Source organism: Dipodomys ordii, unplaced genomic scaffold (genome assembly GCF_000151885.1).
Source record: "Dipodomys ordii isolate 6190 unplaced genomic scaffold, Dord_2.0 Scaffold205, whole genome shotgun sequence".
Lineage (NCBI taxonomy): Eukaryota > Metazoa > Chordata > Mammalia > Rodentia > Heteromyidae > Dipodomys > Dipodomys ordii.
This window is the reverse complement of record NW_012267421.1, coordinates 2611950-2638132: the sequence shown is the minus strand read 5'-3', so window position 1 is coordinate 2638132 and position 26183 is coordinate 2611950. Positions and strand designations below refer to the sequence as shown.

The window sequence follows — 26183 nt, the reverse complement described above, 5'->3', positions numbered from 1 at the left end:
ACCAAACAGGAAAAGACTTTAACTTGTTGAAATCATTCTTCAGAGTCTAAAGATATCAAGGAGTTTTTGCTCCTTTGAATATGTGGACACCACCACAAGGCTACCCAGATAACCAGAAATCCAGCAAATGTGACACCAACAAAGAAACACCAAACCCAGCACCGACTCCCCCAATGTCCCAGGACACTGCAGTACTCTGTGCCTGTCAACTCTCTTGCTGTTGAACCTCACAGTTTGCTCTCAGGCGGGAGAGAGAAGGCAGAGAAAACCTAAATTTAGGAGTAAATTGCTCTCTAATGAATGTCCTTTTCCAATATGGAGAGAATTCAATCCTATTCAAAAAAGATTTTTTTTGAAAGCATTCAAAAAAAATGTTTTCTTTCTTCCCTTGGTTGAGCACTCAATGAGAGTAACGCATTAGCTTTTCTTCTCTAGTGCATCTGAGCAACACAGACAAATAAGCGGTGAAGATGATAAATGACTAGTAAACTTTAATTAGCACTTTAGTTCCTAAATACAAATAGTCATTAAATTCACCCAGAAAGTTATTAGGATGGATGTACAAAAAGTGGCAAAAAAACTCCCCAAAACCCAAACAACAAAAACAAGTCCAAATAGCAGCTTTAAGATCTTCTGTTTTCCTTCCAAGTTGAAGATTGTGCTAACAGCCAAGGTTTCTAGTAGATGCTTTTCAACTTGCCTGACCTAGAAGGACCTAGGCCAATTTGAAAATTAGGTGTGTTTCTTTCTTTGATGTTGTAAATCCCCTTTCATACGATTGTCTAAACAAATAAGAAAGAATATGAACCAGAAATTACTTATGACAATGCTCATTGAAGAACTGTAGATAGCCTACTGCTGGGTAACAAAAACATAGTAACATAGGAAGCTTTCTCCCTAAAGAACCAGCCGTGGAATATAGAACATGTGCCAAGATAACAGCTTAGGAGGAGAGAGAGCACAATTGTGCTTTTGAAATACATAGTTATTCAGTTCCTGTCCTGTTTCCTGGCATGTGGCTGCTGAACTCCTTTCCATCTTTAAAGTGATCTGTCTATTCGTATGCTTATGGTTAAAGGATGGTTGCCTGCCTTTAGGTAACCTCTAGATGGGAATGCCAGTTAAAAACAGGAAGGTGGCTGCCTTGAGCCCCTCCCCCTTCCTTCCTTACTGACTAGAATTTGGACATGTTGAAATGGCAGGAATTCTAACAGCTGTCTCAAACCAAGATCCAACCATACATCCCAGGAGGGGATGACTTTGAGGGTGAAAGTCCTTTAATAGAATAGAATTATAAAGGAGCCTGTTCTTCCATGATAAGAAAAGTCGAGCTCTGGTTTAGCTAGCTCTGAACTTTACATAAGATAAAAATAAATCCTCATAAATGTAAGCCTTTTTTATCTAGATTTTATTCATATGCAACTGAACCTGACTCCAACTGACATGCCAAAAAAATACAGAAAAGACAAAATGGAAGTAAAAGTGTTTTTAAAGAATCACTCAGTAGGGCTGGGAAGGCAGCTCAGTGGTAGAGTGCTTGCCTTGCACGCATGAGGCCCTGGGTACGATTCCTCAGCACCACATAAAGCAAAAAAGGAAAAAACCGGAAGTGGCGCTGTGGCTAAGTGGTAGAGCGCTAGCCTTGAGCTGAAGGGCTGAGGGACAGCACCCAGGCCCAGAATTCAGGCCCCATGACCGGACTCTCCCCCCACCCCCAAAAAAAGAATCACTCAGTAGAGTGCTTGCCTATCATGCATGAAGTCCTGGGTTCAATTCCTCAGCACCACATAAACAGAAGAAGCCAGAAGTGGTGCTGTGGCTCAAGTGGTAGAGTGCTAGCCTTGAACAAAAGAAGCTCAGGGACAGTGCTCAGGCCCTGAGTTCAAGTCCCAGGATTGGCACACACAAAAAAAGAATCACTCAAAACTTTCAGTATATAAGTAGGAGATTGTTTTCAAGATGGCTGACAAGGTAGCAAATGCTATCTAATGGAGAATTTACTTAGTCTGGCCTTATTTGACAACAACTTAGAAGGCTTTCTGCCTTCCTCCCCCACACCACCCCTAAAAGAGCCAGGGATACTGAGCACTGGTGGCTCACACCTATCATCCTAGCTACTCAGAAGGCAGAATTCTAAGAATTTGAGTTCAAAGCTACCCTGGCAGAACAGTTCATGAGACTTTTATCTTCAGTCAATCAGCAAAAGACTGGAAATAGAGCTGTGGCTCAAATGGTAGAGTGCTAGCCTTCAGTTAAAAATAAAAAGCCAAGTGAAAGCTTGAAGTCCTGAGTACTAGCACAATAATAATGAAGAGAATGAGGAGGAAGAGGAGGAGGTGGAGAAGAAGGAGGGGGAGGAAGAGGAGAGAGAGGAAGAGGAGATGGAGGAGGGGAAAGGGGAGAAGGAAGAGAGGAGGAAGCGGGAACAACTTTGCTTGGACATTAGCTTGCCAGATCCAGTCATTGATGACTGCAGTTGCATCTGGTGATTTCAGAAGCTAAAGAAGGAAAGACTCCCCAGATTCAATAGCTAGGTTATGTATTTGGCAGATCAATAGGAGAAAAAGTATGCAAGTTAATTGTGCGCGCGCGCAAGCGTGCGTGTGTGTGTGTGTGTGTGGTATTGTGGCTTGAATTCAGAGTACCACACTTAATAGGCCGGTAGTCTACCACTTGAGCCATGCTTACAGCTCTTCTTGCTTTAGCTATTTTTGAGATGGGGACTGGAGTGACTAATTATATCCAGAAGCAGTGGATTTGAGAGCTTGCATGCTATCTTAGAGGAGAGAGGGAGAGCTGATATGGCCACTGAGGGGAGAATAAGGGATTTGGGGATGTCTCAAGGGGCCCTTAGAAGGATAGATGGGAGATTGAAATCATTTACCTGGGTGTGGTGGCAACTTGCATTCTCTCCTGGGGATTAGACTCAATCTCCTCAGGTTAATGAGATCCCAGGGAGGGGATTTCGGCAGCCAAGTTCTTCCTGGAGGATCTGCCTTTAGGCAGATAAGAGCAGCTGAGAGAAAACCTCTTGTTCAGACGCTGCTTTTATAGGACCTTTGGCTCCAGTCAGTATTCCCAAGCTGGGTGTTCTGAACTACTTCAACAATACATTGGATAAAAAAAAAAAAGTTGGTCATTCTATAAAAGCACTGCTCCAAAGCCAACTCACACCTGAGCCACATCCTGAATAAAAGAGGAAAATTTGCCTCGGAGTGTGGAGGTGCAAATCAACCACCGAATGGAAACTGCCACAGCCAGGAGCATAAAAGTTCCCGAAGAAGTTTAAAGTTTTACTGAAAATAATATTTTAAATTGTTATCCTTTTCTATCTCCAAGTTCTCACATTCTTAAGAGAATTCATAGTCCCATAGCAGAAAGCAAGAACCTGAAGCGATAAGAATATAGAGCCCAGAAAGACTGAAACCACCGTAGGTAGCGACTAGGGGCTCAAACCAGATGTATGTAAATCTCAATGAACAGACCGATGTTGAATTATTTTATTAACATTTTTCAGCCTTCTATATGTATCATCTCCTACCTCACCATGAGACCTGAGGCCCTGGGGAAATGTATATGCAAGACATTTTGATATCTTGTAGGAGTCTAATTTTAGCTCCCTGACTCTCAGCCCTATTAATACCTCTCTCATGAAGAAGTATACTTCACCTGAAATACTTCTGACCTGACTCCTTCAGTTTATCCAGAAAGTTATCAACAAGTAGCAACCTTCTATCTGGAACATTTGTGAGAAGTTAAATGCAGGTTAATTAGATTATGAATAAAAATAGACCATGCCACTTTTCTCTCTGACATTAGATAATAGAATTTCAATTATTCATTTGTTATTGGTGGCAAAAAAATGAAGCTTCCATCAATTATTTATTTTCTGGGGCAAAAATTTCAATTCCAAGTTGAGATCCTTATGATCTCTAACTTCTCATATGCTGAATAGAATTCATAGTTCCATGGAAAGTAATAATCAAAGAAATAGGATAAAAGAAGCTATGATGCCCTCGGTCAAGATTTTTGTACCTCAGCATTTGTGAAGGCAGTGGTTAGCCTCTACTCCTATCACCCACCCTAAGGGAGGGAAGTGAGGGTCTTGTTTGTAGGAGAGATTAGAGGACCTTCCCCACCACTGGCCACACCCTATGACTCAGGAAGATACACTTATACATACACACATATATTTATAATACCTATACATTTATATATATGCATATTCATATACACATGACATTTACATACACATATTCGTAGGCAGATGGATACATATACATACATTTACATAAGCATTTACACAATTTACATATACACATGTGTGTACTATACATAATATGCACATATACATATATGCACACATGCACATTTACATACACATACATGTACACACATTTATATGCACGTGCACATTTACGCATATGTACACATATACATATACATGTTTTACAATGGGCCCTTTTCTTGCCACAGGTCAGACAGAGCTACCTGTTGTTAGGGACAGCCAAGGAGATTGCAAGTTATCAAGGTTTAGTCAAGATTCTCTTGTAAATTCATGTCATGTTATTGTAGCTCAAGACTAAATGCTCAAAGCAGCCATCTTAGACCCAGGGCTTAGGACTCCTGCCCTGGCTTAGGCTGGATTCTTTGTGCTCCCCCTTTGCCTTCTGTGCTTTCTCTCTGGCTGTGTTTTTCTTCTGAACATGGGCTCCATCGAGTGTCCCTTCCTTCCTTCCCTTCTTCCATCCTTTCTTCCTTCTATCCTTTCTCCCTTCCTTCCTCCTTCCCTCCCTCCCTTCCTTCCCTCCTTTCTTTCTTCCTTCTTTCCTTCCTTCCTTTCTTCCTTCCTTCCTTCCTTCCTTCCTCCCTTCCTCCCTTCCTCCCTTCCATCTGTCATTGGTCTGTCTATCTGTAATCTCTCCAGCCTCCTTCCAGATGTGCTGGGCTCATACAGCTGCATCAGCCATTCCCTAGCTCACACTGAAACATCCAAATCCTGAATTACCCATCACTTTCTTAGGCTCCCTCCAGCAGAAGGGTTATACCTCATGAGCATTTGGAAAGCAATGTCCACAGAGTTGAGTTTGCAAGAACTTGAGGCTCCACATTTTATGACTGAATATAGATGGTTCTGGTCTGTTGTTAGGAGATATTCTTTAAGCTCTGAACATGGTCATGGTTCCATGACCTCAGCAAACCTGGGGGCCATTGTGTAGAAGGGCAGGAAAACCCTACAGAAGCACACAGTTATACTGAGGAGAATGATGTTTCCGACTCTGTAGTGTAAGCTGTTGTTTTTATAATGGGATTTCATTGGGGGTACATGTAAATATTCAGGTGTGAGTTGTAGGTCCCTGTAGAAATGACCCCTAAATTTGCTGATGATGCTTTTGAATTGCGGAGACCACATTTCTGTGGGTGGGAAAACTGAAGGCAGGAGCCCTAAGTGATTTTGCACAGAATGCCTTCCCTCCTACCTGCACAGGGGCCTACCTGTGATGGCCAGCTGAGTCACGAAGAAGGTCATCCTGGACTTCCTCTTCCTCCTCCACGTGGAGTACAGCACCACAGAGTTCCCCACGATGGTGATGATAAACAGCACCCACAGGGTTAGCAGCTGCTCCGTCTGTAAGACACACAGCAACGTAGGACAGTTGAGCAGGTGAGAACCAGGGCTGAGTCCTCCTGGCTCCTTTCTCCACTTGAAGGAGTTCAACTCTCTTCACTCACACCAGAAGCAGAGTGAATTGATGCACTCCCTAAACCTAGTTACATTCAAAAACAGATGTTGAGACAAAACAAGAAGTCTTAACCTCAGCTGACTAAGTTGACATCTAGATGAGACTTCAAGGTGTGAAAAAAAATCTACTATGGCCACAAAAAAACATGTATACTTGTTGCCAAGAGAAACTGGAAATTGTCTAAAGATCACAAGATACTTCAGTACATCAAACACTCGAACTCGGTGAACTATTGTGCAGCGATGAATATTAAAGTCATGAAGACTATGTAGTAACATTAAAAATACTGTGCAAGAGTCAGAGGAGGAGGCACTGTACAATGGTGTACTGGGTATGATTACAGCTCTGCCAAATTACACGTGGAGGAAAAAGACAGCAGGGCACCCAAATGTTAAAACTGGTTATTTTAGGGTAGGATGATTATGGGTTATCTTTTCTCTTTCTTCTTTGACAGAATTTCATAAGATGGCAATATTAAAGTTCTGCTGAATAATATATAATTAGCAAGAAACAGAAAAGAGCAGGAATACCACTCATCTGAAATGATAAAAAAAAAACTTTTCCACAATTGCTTCAACTGGAGCTCTGTGTCTGTTTGATGTCCAGGGCACAGAATAAGCAGAGATCCAGGACACTGGGCGAAGCCATACTCAGTGCAGTGCAGGGAAAGCTTGAAATACAAAGCCCTACACAGGCCCTACAGAGTCCTCAGCCCTGGAGGTATACACCAGGCCCTAAGAGATGTACAGGTGTGAGCTCTGAGCCTTCTCCTCCCCACAGGTAAGAAAGGGAGCTTGAAGAAATCCTGTGCTGGCTGGTGTGGTGTGCAATGTAGGCAGGCTATGGATCCATGTATTCCATTGAGCGCTGGTCCAAGATGGCTCAGGGAAGGCCGTTATCAGCTTCTTTTAAGCGAAGCAGACTATCCTCTATGATGTGGAGAATGCCATTAGTAATGAATTAACCTCCTGCTCATCTGCAATACTCTAAATGGAAAATATTGTGTCATCATTATACTTAATACATCTGACAAATGGAATATCATAGTTAGCTTAACCAACCTTCATGTGCTCAGAATGCTTACATTAACCCACACCTAGACAAAAGTAAGTAACACTCTGTCTTGCTAGAACCAAGTGTGCTATCTCAGGTAATTTATTGACTATGGTGGAGACAAGGCTCAACACAGAATATCAGTTTGGCTTGGATTGTGTAGCTGACTGGAATTTTGATTCAGTGTCTCTGCCTAGCATCACAGGAGAATATTGTACTGCATGTTGAGCTAGCCTGGGAAAGACTGAAATTTGAAATTTGAAGTATGGTTTATCCTGAAGGCAGTTCCTTTTTTTTAAGTAAGGTTTTATTATGAAAATACTGTACAGAGGGGTTACAATTACATGAGCAAGGTAATGAGTACATTTCTTATCAAGCATTGTTGCCTCCTCCTTTGTTTATCCCCTCCCATCTCTACAGCTACACCCCCCTCCACTCTCCCACCCCCCAACCCTCACCGCCTAAATTGTAAAGTTCATTTTTCAACATAGAGTCTTGTACATCTCATTGTAAAGTCAAAGTATTTGGAACTGAATCACTATTAAGGCAGGGACTACTATCTATCTATCTATCTATCTATCTATCTATCTATCTATCTATCTATCTATCTATCTATCTGTCTGTCTGTCGATCTACTATTATCTACCTATCTGTGTACATATGCACATGTGCGAATACATATGTGTGCATATGTATTCCTATTGGTTCTGCATCTCTGGAGAGCTCTTGGGCATACATTTCCCAAGTACCTACCACAGTAACAGTGTCACCTTTTCTACTGTAATGTATTAATTCGGAATCACATGAAACTAGAACAATGTAAGTAAGGCCAAATGCTCTCTGGCCATCTCTCCATCTTTGTCAACTCCTTATTCTAGAAAGTAATATAATTTTGATGATGATATATATCCTTCAAATCCAGATCAAATAGTATTTTGTGTGAATATTAGATTATTTTATTTACTATCCTCAGCATATTTATAGCTCTGTGTTTTGTTTCATTTTAAATCAATTAGAAGAATATTTCATAGAACAGAATAAAATGCTTCGGTTGCAAGAAATGAGTTAAAGCTAGCAGATCAGGATGCAGGCAGGGGCAGAAAGGGTGAGGAAAGAAATGGAGGAGCAGAGGGCTGATGAGGTGGCTCAGGTTCTCTTGGCTTGTGGCTTCCTAACTGTATACTCTTGGCAGATACTATATACTAGATACTCAGGTAGTGACCAGAACCTTCCCTGAGATGCAACAACATTCTCAAAGTTATTTCTCCAGCCTCTATCCTTACTGGTGATCAGCATGAAGCCAGAATTTTCACGCAGAAAGTTACTGCTTTCCAGTATTTGAATATCCATAAACTATTAAACTGACACTTCTTTTTGGGACATGGGATTCCAGCTACTTGCTATTTTATTTTATTATTTTGGTGGTTGGATTCAAGACCTTACACTTGCTAGATAGGCTCTCTATCACTCTATCACTTGTGACACATCCTAGCCCTCTTTTGCCTTTTAGTATTTTACTTTCAGTTCAAGTCTCCTGGTGTTGCCTAAGTTGGCCTGTACTACAATGCTTCTACCTGAATGTTCTCACAAAGTCTGGATTATAGGTGTGAGCCACCATTCCTGGCTTGTTACTTACAATGAGATCTTTGAACTGCGATCCTCCCAATCTCGCACCTTGAGTACTGAGAGTGTAGGGATGAGCAGTCCTACCCAGCTAGTAATTTTTTTAATCTTAAATAACACTGTGGCAAACACACACGCAATGAGTACTAATGAGCATCTATACTCTCAGAATAACAAGGCTACTTTTAAAAAAAAATGGCTTCTCAGTTGAGTGGCAAACGTTCACAACACTCTATTATCACAAATTACTCTCTGCATCTAGTTACTGACCATTTCTTAGGTTATAAACTATATATTTAGAAACACAGGCCACTTTGTCATTATTTTAGATGTGTTTTTAAAGGATCATTTTCATGTACAGGATATAATCTCTTAGTAACATCAACAACCAAGATTGGATCTATCAAATTTGTTTCAACTGTGTTTCGTTTTGTGATATTTGCCTACACAATATGCAACAAAAATGTACCATATATGTTATGTGTGTATATACAACATAAACATTTATATGTATATAGACATATATGCACATGCATGTATGCATATACACACCCATACATATATGAATATGTATGGAGCCTAACTTCCCTGTGTCCGGTGGTCACATTCAAACTACCTCTATCCAAACTGTAACATCTTTTTCTGTGGTGTCAGAGTCTCAGAATCTCCCATACTGTTGAATAGAGCTGTAGTTTCTTTTAAAATTTCATTCCTGTTATAATATTCCATTGTGTGATGATCTTCCAATTCATATATCTCATTTGCCTGGATGAACTTTTGAATTGTGTCAGGTTTGGAGCTACGCAAAACAATGCTCGCAGTATTCTCAGTCTATTTCTAGCCTAAACGTTCTGGGACTAACCAGCAACACATCTTCCATTGACCAGATAATGCCCAAAAACTTTCTTGGTTGTCTGAGTGTAAAATTTCAATCCCTTCACATTGTTCATTTGTAGATAGTCTAAATTACAGAGATAGTTTATATATAATTACACTTTGCTGTTATAAATGGTGCCTTTTATTAACTCCATTAAATTTTCCCAACTGATTGTTGGTATCTATGAAAGTAACTTGCCTTCATGTGTCTATTTGAAGCAACCCGATGTGTAAATTCTTTTTCTTTCATTTCCTCTCAAGTCCCTGGACTCTGTGGAAACAATCTATGCTGTTTGAAATTCAGATTACTAGTAAATTTTAATATAATCTGGTTTTCCTCCTAAGAGTGATTTTTTTTTACCATCACATTCAAGTTTTATAAGCATGGCTCCAAGAAGCTATTAATTATGTTATATAATATCTCCCTCCCCACACTTTTAAAAGCACAGTCAGCTATACACAGAGGTTTCCTTGTGACAGATCTATGCACAATGTACCTGATCAGACTTCACCTCTCCTTCACCCTCCTCTACCCAAATCCAATCTCCAATCTCCTCCACTCCACGTCCCCTCCCAATCCAGTCTCCACAAGCTGCACTGGTCCATTTTCACACATGTGCATAGAGAATTCTGACCATATTCACCCCCTTCACCATCTACATTTGGCCTCCCTCTACCCTTCCCTAGTACCCACACCCTGGACAGGCCCTGTTTTGTATTCTTGTCATTAAAACAATTTCAGCTTAATGTTTCACACATCGATACCTAGTAGTTTAACTCTCTCTTACTCTTACTCCCCAACACTATCCGGTTTTCAACAGCTTCCACCAACCTTTGTTTAGTTTTCTCCATTCACATATGCATTTCTACAATGGTTAGTCAGGTTAATGAGCTACTGCATGCCCAGGGGACAGCCAGTGGACTGAGGGGACAGCCCTCAGAATGGGAGAAAATCTTTGACAGCTACTCAGCAGTCAGGAAGCTCAAAAAACTCAAGTCCCAAAGAATCAACAAGACCATTAACTAATGGACAGTGAATAAACTGAATAGACACTTTATGTTTGAAAGTAAGAAGAAGGGTCCAATGTTACAGGCCATCAAATACATGCAAATCAAAACAACATCAAGATTTTATCTTTCCCTAGTCAGCCTGGCCATCATCAAGTCACACCTTCCCTCATCTCTTTCATGCTCAAGGTTTTGGGTGGCTGAATTCCTACCCATAGGAGAGCATTCACATTTGTTTTTATTTTCGAATGGGTTCTGAATATTTGCAAGGCGGGGGAAATTCTGTTGTGCTCTACAATAGTACAACGTTTAGTCTTTGGAATGTGTTTTTTTTTTGTTTTTGTTTTTTACTTCAGTTCTTCAGACACGCCATAGATGTGGCCTCTGATACCTGTAAGATGTTTTTCTGGTTAGGTTATTGGCATTTCCCCCTTCAATAGTCTGGTAATTTAGATACAAAGTTATTTGGGTTAGATCTTCTTTTACTGTGATTTCTTTTTGCCGGACAAGATTCTATTGAAAAGCCAGATATGCTATCTTCTCTTATTGTTTTTGTTTTCTCCTTCTCCCACCTCTTGCTTTCACTCTTTGCTGGTATGAATCTCATGGAATTTTTCTGCATTTCTCCTTTCTGTTTGTTTTTTTGTTTAACCAGCCATTAATCACTGTGAGTTTTCGAGAATTTCTTAAGTAGTCTGACAGTGCACCAACCGAGTTATCTTTTTAATTCTCAATTCCTTGAAGCAATGGTATTTTCATGATAAAACAATATGTTTTTTTTTTTAACAAAATGTCCCTTCTGGCTCTGTTGATACAAGAGTATCTCCGAGATTTCCTTCTGTTCTTTTAATTTTCTTCTTCTCTTCCTCCCCTCCCTTCCTCCCCTCCCTCCCTCCCTCCCTCCCTCCCTCCCTCTCTCCCTCCCTTCCTCCCTTCCTTCCTTCCTTCCTTCCTTTCTTCCTTCCTTCCTTCCTTCCTTCCTTCCTTCCTTCTTTTCTTTCTTCCTTCCTTCCTCCTCCTCCTTCTCGTCCTCCTCCTCTTCCTCCTTCTCCTCCCCATACCTGGAAATCACTTTCCTAGGAAGAGACATTCTGATAACCTCAAGCTATGTGTTTAGCAAATTATACAGTTGTGTGCGTGTCCAGCCTGGGGAATCATGAAAAGTGAGCGTTTTCTTCACTTGTCCAGGAGTGATTTGTTGAACACTTTTAGCTTCAGGAAAGGAAACTTAGATGGCAGGATTGGGGTGGGGGGCGGTGAGAGTGATCCAGCAGGTTTAGGTAAGGAGAGCTGTCCACTTCAGCACCACAGCCCTGAGTGAGAGCTGCTTCCGGGGGTGTTCCTTGGTTGGAGGAAGCCATGTTCTTCTGTGAGTGCTGCATTTCCTACAGAAATCTGCCTCCTGGAGCTCCCAGCCTCAAGTGCTGATCAGTACTTTGGGGGCTCTCAGGGGCCAACTCCTCTAATTCCCAGGGAGACTCTGTTTCCAGTGAGATACTCCGGGATCTGCCCACCCTGCCTTAGAAGGAGAAATCCCTCCAGTGGACAAGCAAGCAGGTCCACATTTTCTGTTTTCTGTTGGAGTATGAGATGTGGTCTGCTACCTTTCCACCATGATCTTGATGTAACCTTGCTCTTCCTAAGTTAAGGTAACAGTGTACTCAGTGTCACCTGAGCCTAATAGGAACCCCACCGCGACACCCTCCACGCCCTCCACCATACATGGCTACCCTACACAATTCTCAAATCTATTGCAGAACGACTTTGAGGATAACTGCTCCCTGGTGGTTTTGGGAGACAAGACCTAGCCAAATGCTAGGTTGAAATAACAACTGGATTTAGAAGTTTTTCAACAATCAAAAAGCCTAGAGTGTTCTGGACCAGTAGCTTCGTTCCTTGACAGCTGGTTGGCCCACAGAAAATGTTTAACCAGTGTTGCTTGGATGATTGACAAGGAAAGGAAACTTACAAGGATCCCAGAGAATCTCATTTGAAAGGAGAAAGAGCTCAGGGGATTCAAGACATTCATTTACTCTAGTAGGATTTGGGTTTGTTAGGCTTTCTTGAAGTGGAAGAGACAACTTTTCTAAGGAGGAATTATTTTTCCCAGTGAAGTCCTGGCTTGGAAGCTGGAAGACAAAAATCCTATAGTGTGAGTGTGTGTGGGGGGGTATGTGTTGGTTTTTTTCAGATCTATAAGGGGAATGAGAACTAAATTGGTGGGGTGGATCCCTTAGCTTGTCATGAACAGTGGGGAGACAATAAATTGGCAGTCACGTGACAGGAGTCACATGACAGGTCTTCCCAGTTGGCCACTCATTGTTACAACCTGACTGCTGAGGTATGTCTATTCTCAGGGCTGTAGGTAAGGGAACAAGGCTGAGTGAGGTTACTCAGTTACGCAGCTCAGAGATGATGGTAGTCAAGATGTGGACACAGCTCTGTTTGTCTGAAAAATCCATGCCCTGCTCACTGAAATGGGTTTCTGCCATGTCCGAGATAGTGAAGTGATCGTATTTCCTTCTCCTTCAATTTTAAAAAGGGAAACGCATCTCCATTTTTCCTTGCTGTGTAAGAGCTTGGGGGGAGCTGGGTTTCTAGGCTGAGTCAGAGTTGACTTCATCCTCTGCTGGGAACCCACGTCGGTGCTGATTGCCCGTGTCAGACTCTCTGCCATTAAGCCACTTCCACACAACAGTAATCCCAAATGTCACACAAATGTCACAGAAGTTACAGCTACATCATAAATCCCAGTGCAGAGCAAGGGAGGGGAGTCACAGAGCTTTCTGTACCCTGAAATTGCCATGTTTTAATTTTGTGACTACTGTTATTTGTGTGATGTTTAAAGATAGCCATCTCAAATACAGGAAGGAGCAAATATCTGTCACTTTCCAAGATAGGAAATAAAGTCTCAAAAAGAAAAGGCCCAATGAGTCAGTTCAGTTCCCAAGATGTGTCATGCAGTGCAATACAGACACACACACACACACACACACACACACATACACACCACCACCACCACCACCACACCATACCATAGCCTGCCAGTCCAGGTAAGATGGGAGAAGACACATCCTGCAAAGCTGTGGTTTCATAATTAGACTTGAAAGGAGAGATCTGCTAAAGGCTTTAGAGGCTGTGGGCAGCTACCAGGCAATTAGCAACTGCTCACCCAGCAGTTCTTCCCACATCCCTCCACCTCTTACCACACCTACTGCTGCAGAGCCCTGCCAGGACAGGCCCACGGGGACCACAGAGGTAGGATGGGCTCACTCCTGAGAGTTGTCCCTTTTAGAACATTTGCCTTCTCCCCAGCAAGGGAAGTCTGAATTCCTTCCAGCAGCCCAGTAGGGGACACCCTGCAAATCCAGGGTGACGGTGTGCCCCCACACCACAGCCATGCCTCTGCAGCTGCAGATTCTAGCATTTCTCTGGAGTCTACTTCAGATTACCCCCAGCCAGTCTTTATTACTAATACTCAGAGAAGAAAACAAAACCTAGTATACCTTGACAGAGCTATGTATACATGTGTGTGTGTGTGTGTGTGTGTTTTATTCTGTTCCTTTGGAAGTCTTTCCTTGTTACTTTCACAGGGGTCCAGAACAGGAATAGATGCTGTACGCTCTGTAATCTCCGTCCCAGGGCTGGCTAGATAGGCTGGCAGGAGATCTCCTGCAAGAAGAAGAAGGAGTGGAGCACAGTGGGAGCGCTAGGTCGAAACCTAGAGCTGTTCAGGTGGATAGCAGGGCTGTGGGACACTCCTGTCTCAAGCAGTTATGAGCTTCGAGTCGTGCTTTGAGCCCTCTTGTAGGGTAAGGTGGCATTTATCCTGTATGGGGAGCTGTGGCTGGCACCTAGCAGAATAGAAATGTGACTCAGGCCAGAAGTGGGAAACTCAGAAAATCAAAGATTTATAAACATGATTAAATTGATTTATAGTCTGCACGATCAAGCTCAGTCCATATTTTTTGAGATGTCGAGAAAAGTTCAACAAACTTTATCATTAATAGTCAGATGGAGAAAGTGGGTACACAAATGACAACAAGCACAACAACAAAACCCACTAGGGACTACTATAAGGGAGATAGACTGTAGAATCTATATTTTAAAAGACATGTAATATGTATTAGGGGCTGCCAGTGGTTGATCAAGGGGTAAATCCCAGAGAAATAGATGTGTGAATTGAGTCTGAAATATAGAGTAGAATTAGCCAAGCAAAGAAGAAGAAGAATGAAGGCTGAGAGTGAAGGCTATGAAGCCCAGTGGGTGTGGTCACGCCTAATGGCAGAGAAAGAGAGGAAGAATGGCAGAGGATGGCCCAGCAGAGGAAGGTTAACCATGAGCAAGAGGTGTGGGGCTCTGCAAAGCAACCCTTTCAAAACTGGGACATGTTCTCCCCTGGATCATCACCCTTAGTTAGAAGATCTTGCTGCCTGGAAGAAAGATTCCTGTCTTAGGCCCTCTGTTATTATGTCTTCATTGCTTTGTCCGCCATGGGACACCTTCGTCACACTCTATAGTCTGAGACTCTCCTCCAGAAGACAAGATAGCACTTCAACAGTCTCTGAACCACTGCTTACGGTAGCTCTGTGTCACCCATGTCTCCTTGGCCCAGACACACCAGGCTGAGGTCTGCAGTGTTTTTACTTCATGCCAGTCATGATAGTGAATTCACGATGATCGTTTCCCACTGCCTCATGGCCCTGGTGTCAGTGAAGACTGGGGGATGCACTGGTGACACTGGGGCTCAGCTTTTTGGGAACAGTCAAGTCTCCATTCCAACCAGAAGTGAAGGGACAATGTGCCACTCATTCCAGCATGAGTCCTTTCTTGGGACTCCTGGATCACAGGATTCACCACACATCCTGGGAGGTTTGAGACCATGTATTTTGAGATTCCATTTAATTCCCAGACTATGCCAGGCCACAGCTGTTGGAAACCATCTGAAACCCGCCCCCCACCCCCAGACTGCCAGTCCGTGGAGTAATTAATAATGCTGAATAAACAAATGAAGTGAATTCTAGATAGCCACGAACTTGGATTAACATTTAAATTGCTATTTAAGCTCTAGACTCTTGAGATAATAAAGAACTAATATTTGGATAAATTAGGTCCAATCTCTACAATTTAGTAGAAACTAAAGAATGGCCATCTTTCACAACAAGCAGAGAACTGGCTTCAGGACCACTGCTTCCATACCAAAGCCCACAGATTCTCAAATCCCTCCTCCTCCTCCCCCTCCTCCTCCCCCTCCTCTTCCTCCTCCTCCTCCTTCTCCTCCTCCTCTTCCCCCTCCTCCTCCTCCTTTTCATCCTCTTCATCTTCTTCCTTCCCTCTTTCTCTCCCCATCTTCCCCCTCCTCTTGCCCCCCTCTTTTCTTCTTCCCCTTCCCCTGCCCCCTCTCCTCTCCTCCCCTCCTCTTCCTTCCTCTTCTCCCTCATATCTGTCTCCCCCTCTTACTATTTCTCCTTTCCCCTTCTCCCTCCCTGCTCCTTCCTTCCCTTCCTTCCCTTCCTCCCACTCTTCCATCCTCCTCCTCCTCTTCTTCTCCTCCCCTTCTTTCCCCCCTCTTCCTCTCCCTCCTCTTTACTGCTTTCCCCTCCTTCCTCCCCCTCTACCCGTCCTCCTTCTGTGAGGGGCAGGAGGTCTTAGCTGGGGTCCTGGGAGTCTGAAGGTCAGTCTCACTTCTTGTTCCTTTCTAAACACTCATTCCCCCTGCAAATTGGGGAGGAGGCCGGTGGTCTCCTCTGTAGCCATGGGCACTGATGTTTCCTAGGTGGTTGTGTGAGGCTGGTCCCTGAGGAGCCGAGGACACCCTGAGCTCATTTCCTCCCACTGCTCTAGGTCAAGGGATACAGGAGACTGGGGAGCGGCTCCCCCAGAACCCTCCTCCCTCCCACCCACTGTGTGGCCTTGAACCCAGAGCCGACCCCCACCCGGACTTCACCATCCTGCCTTTTCTCCACAGAGCCATGGGGCAGAGCCATGGATCCGAGCTGCTGTGGTAGCGGTGCTGTGGCCTGTGCTCCAGGACACACACCCGGAGGTGCCACACTTCCGCTGTTTTCAAGGTAAGTTCTAAGAAAGGCACAAAACAAAACCATTGAGCTATAAACATCTTGAGCGATAATGGAATAAACTACTGGGCCAGTGTTTTAGGTACTTTTTGGAGTTAATATTTTTAAAGTGCTTTTTTTTTGTATTTTTCCATTGCATTATGTAAGTACATAATACTGTTGTTATCTAGACTAAGACTCAAGGGAAAAAGATAAGTCCTTCTCTCTGGGGACAGGAGAGGTAGTTACCTTCCCTGCCACTCACTCAGAACAAAGTGTCTAGGCTCCAACAGTATTTAGGGAAAGTAGTCAATCCTTTTATAACCCAGATAACATCAGGACAAAACCACTGGTGGGGCCAGCTTCTCAGCTCCAAGGCCAAGCGATGGGAAGTCCTGCTTGGCCCTCTGTGATTTGTCTTTTGGAACTTCTAGCATCCCCATTACATTTCGAATTCACATCAGTTAAGCTCAAACATTTAAAAAAAAAGCCCATTAACAAATAGTGTAAACAAATACAGATCTGATTTTTCTCACATCATAAGAAACCTGAAGCTAGATTGCTGCTGAACTGCATTCACTGGGATTGCTTTTGGTTATTCTCTTGTAATGGCAGAATGGCTGCTGAAACTCCATGCATTGTTTCTGATTTCAAGGGAGCAAGAGGGAGAAGGGAGTATAACACTAGTTATATTTCTACTTTGCAAGGAAAGGAAAAGAAAACAGACAGACAAACAAAAAGAACAAGAAGATTTTTACCAGAGACTTCTAATCAGATTTCTCAGACCATGTTTCACCTTTGACTGTGAAGGAATCTAGGTCCGGGAGGAGTGAGCTGGAAGACCAGGAGTCCAGGTTAATAGCTGGGTCAATACAGCAGCCTCTCTGGAGGGAGGAGGCCTCCAGCTGCTCCCTGATCCTGATGACAGATTCCAAACTTCGGTAGCATTCGCATCATTCCTTACCAAAACAACACCGAAGTGCAGATTCACCATCCATGAGCACTGGCCAGCTTGTGCTGAAAAGAACCATGGAAAGAATTCTGCAGAAAACTGCAGTGTGACACCGCGAATTCCATGTCAGTGTGTGCTGAGCCTAGCTCAGCAGAGAGAGGATTCTGCCCACCTCCAGACACTGAGAGACTCTGGTCTGCACCAGTGCAGGAGGTGGGAGACACTTGGGGTGAGCTCCACCTCCTGTCTTCTTGGAGTTCGGTTCCCAGATGCTACAAGAAGAGAGCAAGCGTGACATGGCAGTGGAGGATTGAGGAGGTGACATTTGGGTATCCCCATCAGAAATGAGGCCCTTGTCACTCTGTTTTGTGCCACGCTACTGAGATAGGGTTCAAGGCCCCATCTATACCTCCGCGGTGCTGTCACCTAGAAAGTAGGGCTTTACATGAAGCATGCTTGCTTGGAAATAAAACTTATGATGGAAATCTCCATAGAATAACCTTTTATTGAGATATGATTTCTACAGAGGAACATTCAGCCTCTTAGGGTACAGTCTGTGACCTTGAGTGGCTGTCATTATCATTGCAGTCAGAGCAGACAATGGTTCTGTCGTTCAAGATGGTTCTCCTGGAGACTATCCTGGCTAAATTCTGTCCCTCACTTCCAATGCACAGTGACCACTGGTTTGTTTTCTGTTGTTAGAAGTTTGGCCTCAGGAAAAAAAAACCCACAACAACATATAACTGAAATTACTGTAGTAAGTAGCATTATGAGAATGCCACCTTCCAAGGTATTTGAAATTGATGTTGTGAAGAACGAAACCTATTCTCTTTTCACTGATGGGTAATAGCTCATTGTGTGGATGTATCAAGGTTTCTTTCTTTATTTCCCATCCCGGGGATTTTTGGTATTTTTCCTTTAGTTTCCAGGGATTTCAAGTAGCACTATTCACACATAGACTTACTCATAGTCTGGGATTCGAACTTATACTCACTTGTCTTACTTGCTTGACTGGCTTCTACCACTTGAGCTATACCTCTAGACCTATTTTTGCTGGTTAATTGGAAATGAAATCTTGAAGACTTTTGCATTATTCTCATCCAAGTCTCCGCCTCCTGAGTATCTAGGATTACTGGTGTGAGCCACCAGCACCCAGCGAGGCCTGTTATTTTTAAGCAAACATCAATACTGCTGAAGGGGGATAACAAGAACCCACTGCATCGTGACCTTCAGTGGTTTGCTCTCCTTTAATCTGCAAAGTCCTTCTATCCTGTTACATCTGTTCTTTCTCTAAATAGAGTCTAATTTCTTAGCTCTGCAAATAGCCCTCCATGGAATGGACCATTAGGTGGGCCTGGATAAATGTTAGATGTATTTCTATGATGATACAATAAGAGAGGAAAAAAAAAGAAAGCTTTCTTAAATGCCTATGTTCTTTTTTTCTTTGGTTGTCTGAGTAAAGACAATAAACAAAGGAACAACTCAATTCACCACCATTGTCTGGAACCAAATGGGTAGAAAATCTGTCCCCAGGTGTTTGAACCTGCAGTGGTGTCTTCTCCCAGCACCCCAGAACCACTCCCATGTGGATGACAGTGTGTCCTCATATCCAAGTGTATAGTCTCAAGGGAAGAGTACAATGATGCTTTCCCAGAAGCTAATCATATCATGAAACTGTTCTGTAGACCTCTTGAACATAGAGCTGACCCCACTCTGACAAAAGCATTTTGTCATTCAGCTTTACACAACTACCTTTGGCAAGACCATCAATGAGAAGCGTCACTAATCGGATAGCGAATGTAATGGTGTAGTTAGTCATGGGGGTCGGTAGGCCTTGGGAAGCAGCCTCAGGACCATGCTATGAGTGCCAGCGCCCCAATGAAAGGGTAGAAAAAATTGGAGCACCAAGTACTTCTTTCTGCCATCCCGGGGACTAGGAGAGAAACTAAGTTTAGCTAAAGAAAAACAAAGATATTGTGGATGCACATGAACACATTCTTACGTGGCACACACACAGGAAGTCATCTCCTGGTGACAATGTGACATTTTCAAACACGAATAGATAAACTTTCCATTTGCACTTCTTTCCATCTACTCCATAAGCTCTTCTCCATCCTGGACAATCTGGTGCTGTCCTGTAGTGTGCTCAGGGAACAATTTTGATTGCCTCCTTTCAGAGAGCCAGAAGTGAGCCTAGTCTGAGCTTGCATTCCATCACAAAGATTATTCTTGTATGTAACTTGAAGGGAAATAAGAGCTACCATCATATGAAGATGCATCTTTTGAGCATTCATAGCAAAAATAGCAAATCTGAAGAGCCCAGTGTAGCAATTTCCCATGGCAGAAAAGATACTAAGGGCCATGGGGAACTTTCAGTGGTATAGCAGTGGAGATGGGAAGCTTGGACAGGGACAGAAAAGTATTGTATTCTCTCTGTCTCTGTCTCTGTCTCTCTCTTTCTCTCTCTCTCTCTCTCTCTCTCCAAAAAGAGAGTCCCTGGGATGACAAGTTTATCTGGCTGCCATGGTCCATTTGCTGGGTAGAGACCAGGGGATGGCTGGCTCCAGATTTTTCTAGGTATCATCATGTTGCAGGAGTTGGGCTGTCTAGAAGACTACTTGGGGGTGATAGAACCTGGAGACACAGCCCAGCAAGCTGACACAATTTCCATTTCCAGTGAGGATGTGGAATATTAGGCAGCATAGAGAAAGGGAGATAGGGAGACTCCAGGATTGTGTCTTTGACTGTGACAAAGGGATCCTTCTGCAAAAAGTAGCTCAGGACTGCCCTGGGACAGTTGGGGGTCTGGACAGGGCACAGATCTAAGATGCCTCCTTGTGAGATGCAAGGACTCTTGGTTACAGTTGATACCCATTTACCTACCCCTGCCACCAGAATCCCCCCCCCACATACACACACATACACACACACACACACACACACACACACACACACAGAGATTACTGCAACAGAGTCCTGGCTCCTAGAACTAGGGGCCCACAGGAAAGCCCACTAAGCCCACAGGAAAGCCTGCTTATCCTGAACAACTGCATGACCATGCTGACTGAGCAATGACCGTGTCTCTTGCCCCCCTATGTGTTAGTAATACAGAGGGAAAGTGATTGAGCAACATTCCTTTTTTTTCATACTCGTACATAGCTTGAGATTATTCATTATCCCTGTGAAGCCAATGAACTATGGCTGGCGCCTGTGTCAGCAGCACGGAGTGAGACAGATGTGTTGCTGAGTAGATGGAGTTCACCCTCTGGAAGACTGAGCTCTGAAAAGTAGAAGTACCCAGGAAGGGATTAAACCTTTAATAAGCATTTGAATGAGGAAGGCCTTTAGGAAAGGCTGTAGGATTCAACTGCAGAACTGCACATTACAGAGGGAGTGAAACCAATAAGAGACTAAAGACTTCAATGTAAATGAAGACCTTTCACCACAAAGGGCAGGGAGTAGGCATCTGATCCTTGCAAAGGCACCACTCAGCCTGGGTACTAGGGCAGAAAGGAAGGCCAGAAAGTCCTGGAGAGCCATGAGGGTGAAGGCTGGGGTCGAAGAAAGCAAGTACCTGGGTGGAGAAGAGTCGATGATCAGAGGTGAGAAGACCAGCACACGGGAGAACAGGTGCAGCGAGGTCTTAGGAACGCATTGTCTATACGTGTGCACATGTCTATGCATGCATCCACAGCTGCTTGAACTGAGCTCTTACACAAGCTTTGTGGGAGATAAGTGGGTTCCAGGGGAGCTGAAGTTTGCCTCGGTTACATCCATGGAGCAGAGTGTGTTTAGAAAGCGAACAGTGCACAGCACGGCAGGAAGGCCCTTCAAACAAAGGGAACACGCTGTGTCCAATCACCCCCTAGCACCTAAAAGCAAACATTTACATATAAATAATAGTTCTTCTCCTGGCGGATCGCTCTTCACCACCCCCTGAAGTCAATTCAGAGTGAAATCATGATTAGGACACTTGGCATTCTCAGTTTTCATCCTCTCCTTACCTAGGAGTAACAAGCCTGAGCTGCATTTGTAGTCTTTTATCACTGAGGTAATTTCCTAAGCCACAGATGATCTCCTCCCCTTGACTTTCCACTAGGCTTTTTGTGACCAAGGAATCAAGAGCGACAGAAGAAGGCATTGTTAAAAACCAGGGGCACTTAGGCAACATCCTGAAGACTGTGCACCCACAGTGCTCAGCCAATGAAGAACCCAGGGAGAGGCCTGCCTACAGGAGGCAGGCAACGTGCCCTACGTGCGTCTTCTCACCAGGCACGTGGTGTGCAAGGCCACGTGAACCATTCAGGTCTTGATGGGTCAATGTGTTTTTCATACAGTGAGTCAACTTGAAAGCAGAAATCAGAAGTGATGAAGCAAACCAAAGCCTCTGTGGGAAGTAGTGAACCACAACCCCACGAGGCCAATTATACAAAGCCGTCGCTAGAGCTCAGGACACGTGAACTCACACAGATCTCCTTCCTGATTTCCTGGGAGTCCCACGTGTAAGATACATGAGAGGGTCTGTTGATGGTTAGGCTGTTTATTCACATTTTTAACCATGGTGCTTCTAAAGATTTTGCTACCTACAGTGTGATACTGCTGAAGCCTTTGTGATCAGACCCAAGGAAAATGAATCTTGGCAAGTCCTGACTTGCCAAATATTGTTAAATATTTTCTTGTGTTGCCTTTATTTGGTATTTTTTTTCCTAGTAAAACTTCCAAGTTGTTGTCTGTGGACATTCTGCACAAGTGTACAGCTTCTAACAGCAGCAATCTGAGCCGCGTTTTTGAGACACTGGGACGGCTCCTACAGGAAGACAGAATTAAACTTAACAAAAGTGTCAGGAAAGCTCAACACAACAGCCGCTTTTTCCTAAATCTCTTTGTTGCCCTAAATTTGGCCCAAAGAGTCTTACTGGCACTGAAGTGCATGGAGCTTATTCCTCTCCCGTGGACCTGAGACTAGACTAGCCCATCTGGGCAAAGGCTAATCTGTGGGGTAGCTCAGCAGCCGCATCGGCAGAGGAGACTTCAGAGACAAACCATTTAGAGGAAAACTGCTCAGAAAAGCAAGCAAAGGTGTCAAAATCCAAGTGGAGTCATGTGAGCCAAAGAATCCAAACAATAACCAAAGCCAAGAGATTTTAAAGAACTATAAAAGCATATATAAAGAAATAGAAAGCAGATGGCTGGTTGACATGAAAGGCCCTCCAGGAGATTCTTGGAAGGGGAAATTCTGGTGTTGGCTGAGTCCTTCTGTGTAAGTAAAGGCAAGGATGGCAGCTTCTGCTGGCTCCAAACATGTCTTTTGAGAAGTTCATGCTTATAGAGGATCCCTTATATGATTTTTAGCAGGTTTTATTTCACAGACGTCCCCTAATGCGATTTATTTGATGAGATATGTTCTGAATACACACACACACACACACACACACACACACACACACACACACACACACACACCAGCTTTATAACAGTGGCTCTAGTTTTAGGCATAAACAACAAATACTTGTTATTTTATGATATAATTTTTAAATCTACAAATGGTTATAGAGGCTGAGGGGGGGTCACAATTCACCATGCCAGTTTTTATGTCCAATGTCTCAGAATCATCCCTTCCATCATTCCCCACTGCCGTCTATCCCTTTCCCCACCAGTCACCTCAGATTTCCCTCTTCCTTTCTCCCATTGGAACAGTATGACTATATTTATCTTCTCTTTCCATTCATCAAAATCCTCTCCTTGCCCTTGCCCCTCACCCTCATCCTACCAACATGGTTCAACTGCCGGGTATTTAGTGGGTTATACTGGGTGATTTTTTCCAGGTTATAGTCATCAACTTGGTTGTACATATCGCTGTTCTTGGGTGTGGCCCACTTGGTAGAATACCTCCCTATCAAACAGGATGCCTCAGGTTCAATAGCATCACCAAAAATTTAAAAAAAAAACATTGAAATGACTTAGATAAAGGTGAAGAAAGAAGGAACATCCTGAGAATTAAATAATATGTTTTACCTAAGTCACACAGTGAGCTCTTGGCAAAAATAATCCACCACAAATTACTTCTGCTACTTTTACCGCTGTGTGTGTGACTTTTCCTTCTGTTTACAAAGGTGGTGGGAAGTTATAGGACTCACTTGGGAAATAGTAAAGGGGGAACAGCTTTGATATTTTCCTTCAGAAGAGCTTTAGATAAAAGGAGTCACAGTGACCTGTGGTTTGCTTGGGAAGAGGTCGGTATCAACACTGCATGCAAACTGCTGCACTCACAGGAGATCACCGGGGGAAAGTTTCACTAAGAAATATCATCTGGACTCTACCACTGATTGCTGTGTATCTAAAAACCTCTGCTTCATTCTCAATGAATGGATCGCTTAGCAAACAAATCTAAACATTTCAAGCTTCCTTTGAGACATAATTCTGCTCTCTGCTTTTCTTCATCCTGTTTTGTGACAAACTCAAGGGCAGGAAAGAGATGCAGATGACAGACAATGGGATTCTCTTTAGTGCCCAGAGAGGTCATGGCTGGGACCCAGAGTACAAACATGAGTGCCAGCCAGAGCAAGGCTTTGTTGTTTGTTTGTGTATTCAAAACATCCCATCCAGTGGCGATTAAAAAACAACAACAACTAGTAAAAGCTTGGGCTGAGAGCAATTATTGCCTGAGTCTCAGAGTAAGCAACAGCTATCTTAATGATGATGATCTATTCTGTAAGGCTAGTCTCTCTTCTCCTTCACTGTCACATTTCACAAGTATCAAAGGCGACAGAGATGGTAGCTGAGTAGCGCTGGTGTTTCCTGCCTGCACAAAGCCTGCTGAGGTAGAATCTCAGAGTATGATTCCATAAAGAGAATTATTCAGCCCACAGTAAGTCCTGTTTTATTTTCTGTGCTGTGTCTTGGAGCCCAGTAGCCGGGCTGTGTCTGTGCATGCTTGAAGAGGGGACTCTGAGAGAAGCTGGCAACAATGATTTGTTCAGACCCTGTCTTACTGCAGGGCCTCTCCGCCCCTGAGTGTGAAGCTGGCTCACCACACAGCTAGCTCCTTGGTGAAAGTTTTATTCAAAGTATTTGCCGAGCAGCTGCAAACCTACAGAAAACAGATGGATCTTACAGTCATTCTACCTTTTGTGTAAAATCCCCATCATTTCAAGAATACCCAGAGAATTAAAAAACCGTATCAACTGAGAGACAATGGGATTCTGCATGCCTTATCTCCCCTGGTGCCAAAAGGGCCAGTTTGAGAGTGATGTCTCAGTCCAATGACTCAACACCGGATGAAGCTAGCAGCATGTCCAATAGCCCGGCCACCCACCTTTCCATGCAAGAAGCAGGAATCTTGGCTTTTCTAGAGATCTGATTGGTTTCCATCCACCAGGTCTTTTGGCAAAGCCAGAAAGACTTTGTGAGGATCAATGAGATGTTCGGTACAGAGCTGATACTTTTCATTTGGGGAGGCAACTTGTTGCAAACTCTGGCTCCAACTACTGCAGTGAGTGGTAGAATTCTCAGGAATGTTCCCTGAGAAGTGACCACAATCAATAGCCCCTCCTGCCTCACTCCACACCAAGACTCTCAGGACATCTGTCTTGGTCCCCAGAGCATGTGAGCTGTCCACACTTCCCTATCCTAGCTGGAAATCCCTAGCTGTACCAGTGATCAAGCAGAGAGTAACTGGAAATGGCTGCTGTAGTAAATTTACCACTACTGTTAGAAGTAGACATTTCAAACTCCGCTACAGAGTTAACTAAAATTCCTTCCACCTAATGTTAAAAGAGAACAAAAGTAAAACAAAAAACCAGAACCACTCACTCTTAAACATTTCCCGCGATTCACCAGCAAATAATAATAGCAGAAAATAAACACACCTGTTCACTGAACATCTTAATGCTTAAGCTCATCCGGTTAGAGGCTTTCCCCCCTTTTTTTCCCATAAAGAAAATGAATGAGAGCCACTCACCACACAACCACCTATGACACAACAGGGTCTTCTCTGTGCTACCTGCTCCTGACTTTAAAGTCAGGATTTGGGATGGGAGCTGGGATACTTACCCTAAAGGAGGAGTAGATGGAGCCCCCTTCCTCATGTTCCACCTCCTCTGTGAAGGCCACTGTCCCAGTGCAAGCCACCAAGGAAGGATCTGGGCCTGGCACCGTCCAGGTGGACAAGGAGCTGCCCTCTGGGAGGCTGGTTGGCATAGCTGGGGCAGGAAGGGGCCTGGCTGTGCCTGTACCTGCGGCTGGGGAGAGGAGAGGCCAGCCAGCGTCCTGAGCACAGGGCAGTTGCGGCCCCTGCCTGCACCTCGTCTGCTTCCCAGAGCTTCTTGCTGGAGCTGGGCTGAGCGGAGGCTGTGAGCTAGGAGCCTGCCCGGAGCCCACCTTGCTGAAAGCTCTATCTGACGACAGGGAAGAGCCACGTGCACTGTCACAGTGCGGGAGCCAGCCCAGCCCTCCTCACTCTGCCACTGGCCTGGGCTACAGCTGTACCCCAAGAGTGAGCCACCCCCATGGGGCTTCCTGGCTGGATCTCCCCACGTTGCCTACCTTAGAAAGCCCCACATCTGCTCCCACTTCAACAGGAGGATCTGGATGACTCAGAGGGTTTATTAATTCAGATCATGTTTACATCCTTGAAATCAATCATAATTACACATTTGTCAGGGCCGAGGTTGCTTTCAGACCTAGCATTTTTTTTTCCTGGGTGGGAGATCACTGGGAGCACGCACATTATTTTTGCCGCTGCAGTGGAGTAGCACATACTCATTTCATATCCACGTTTCTAACCTCAGCCTGCACAGGAGGATTTGCAGAAAAGTCATGGGTCTGTGTCTGTCAGCAACACCACACAGCTAGACAGGATCCAGAGGCCTC

The 26183-nt window shown here is 44.0% G+C and overlaps 1 protein-coding gene across 1 annotated transcript in view; it reads right to left on the bottom strand.

Annotated features, from left to right (window-relative positions):
- Npsr1 (neuropeptide S receptor 1) overlaps positions 1 to 25511 on the bottom strand; it is a 95236-nt gene extending 69725 nt beyond the window's left edge. Inside the window, exons 1-2 of the mRNA XM_013035142.1 lie at positions 25365 to 25511; positions 5497 to 5629 (exon numbers count right to left, since the gene is read on the bottom strand). Coding sequence (XP_012890596.1) covers positions 5497 to 5629; positions 25365 to 25511 — 280 coding nt within the window. The remainder of the gene's footprint in view (positions 1 to 5496; positions 5630 to 25364) is intronic.
- Positions 25512 to 26183: the final 672 nt, after the last annotated feature.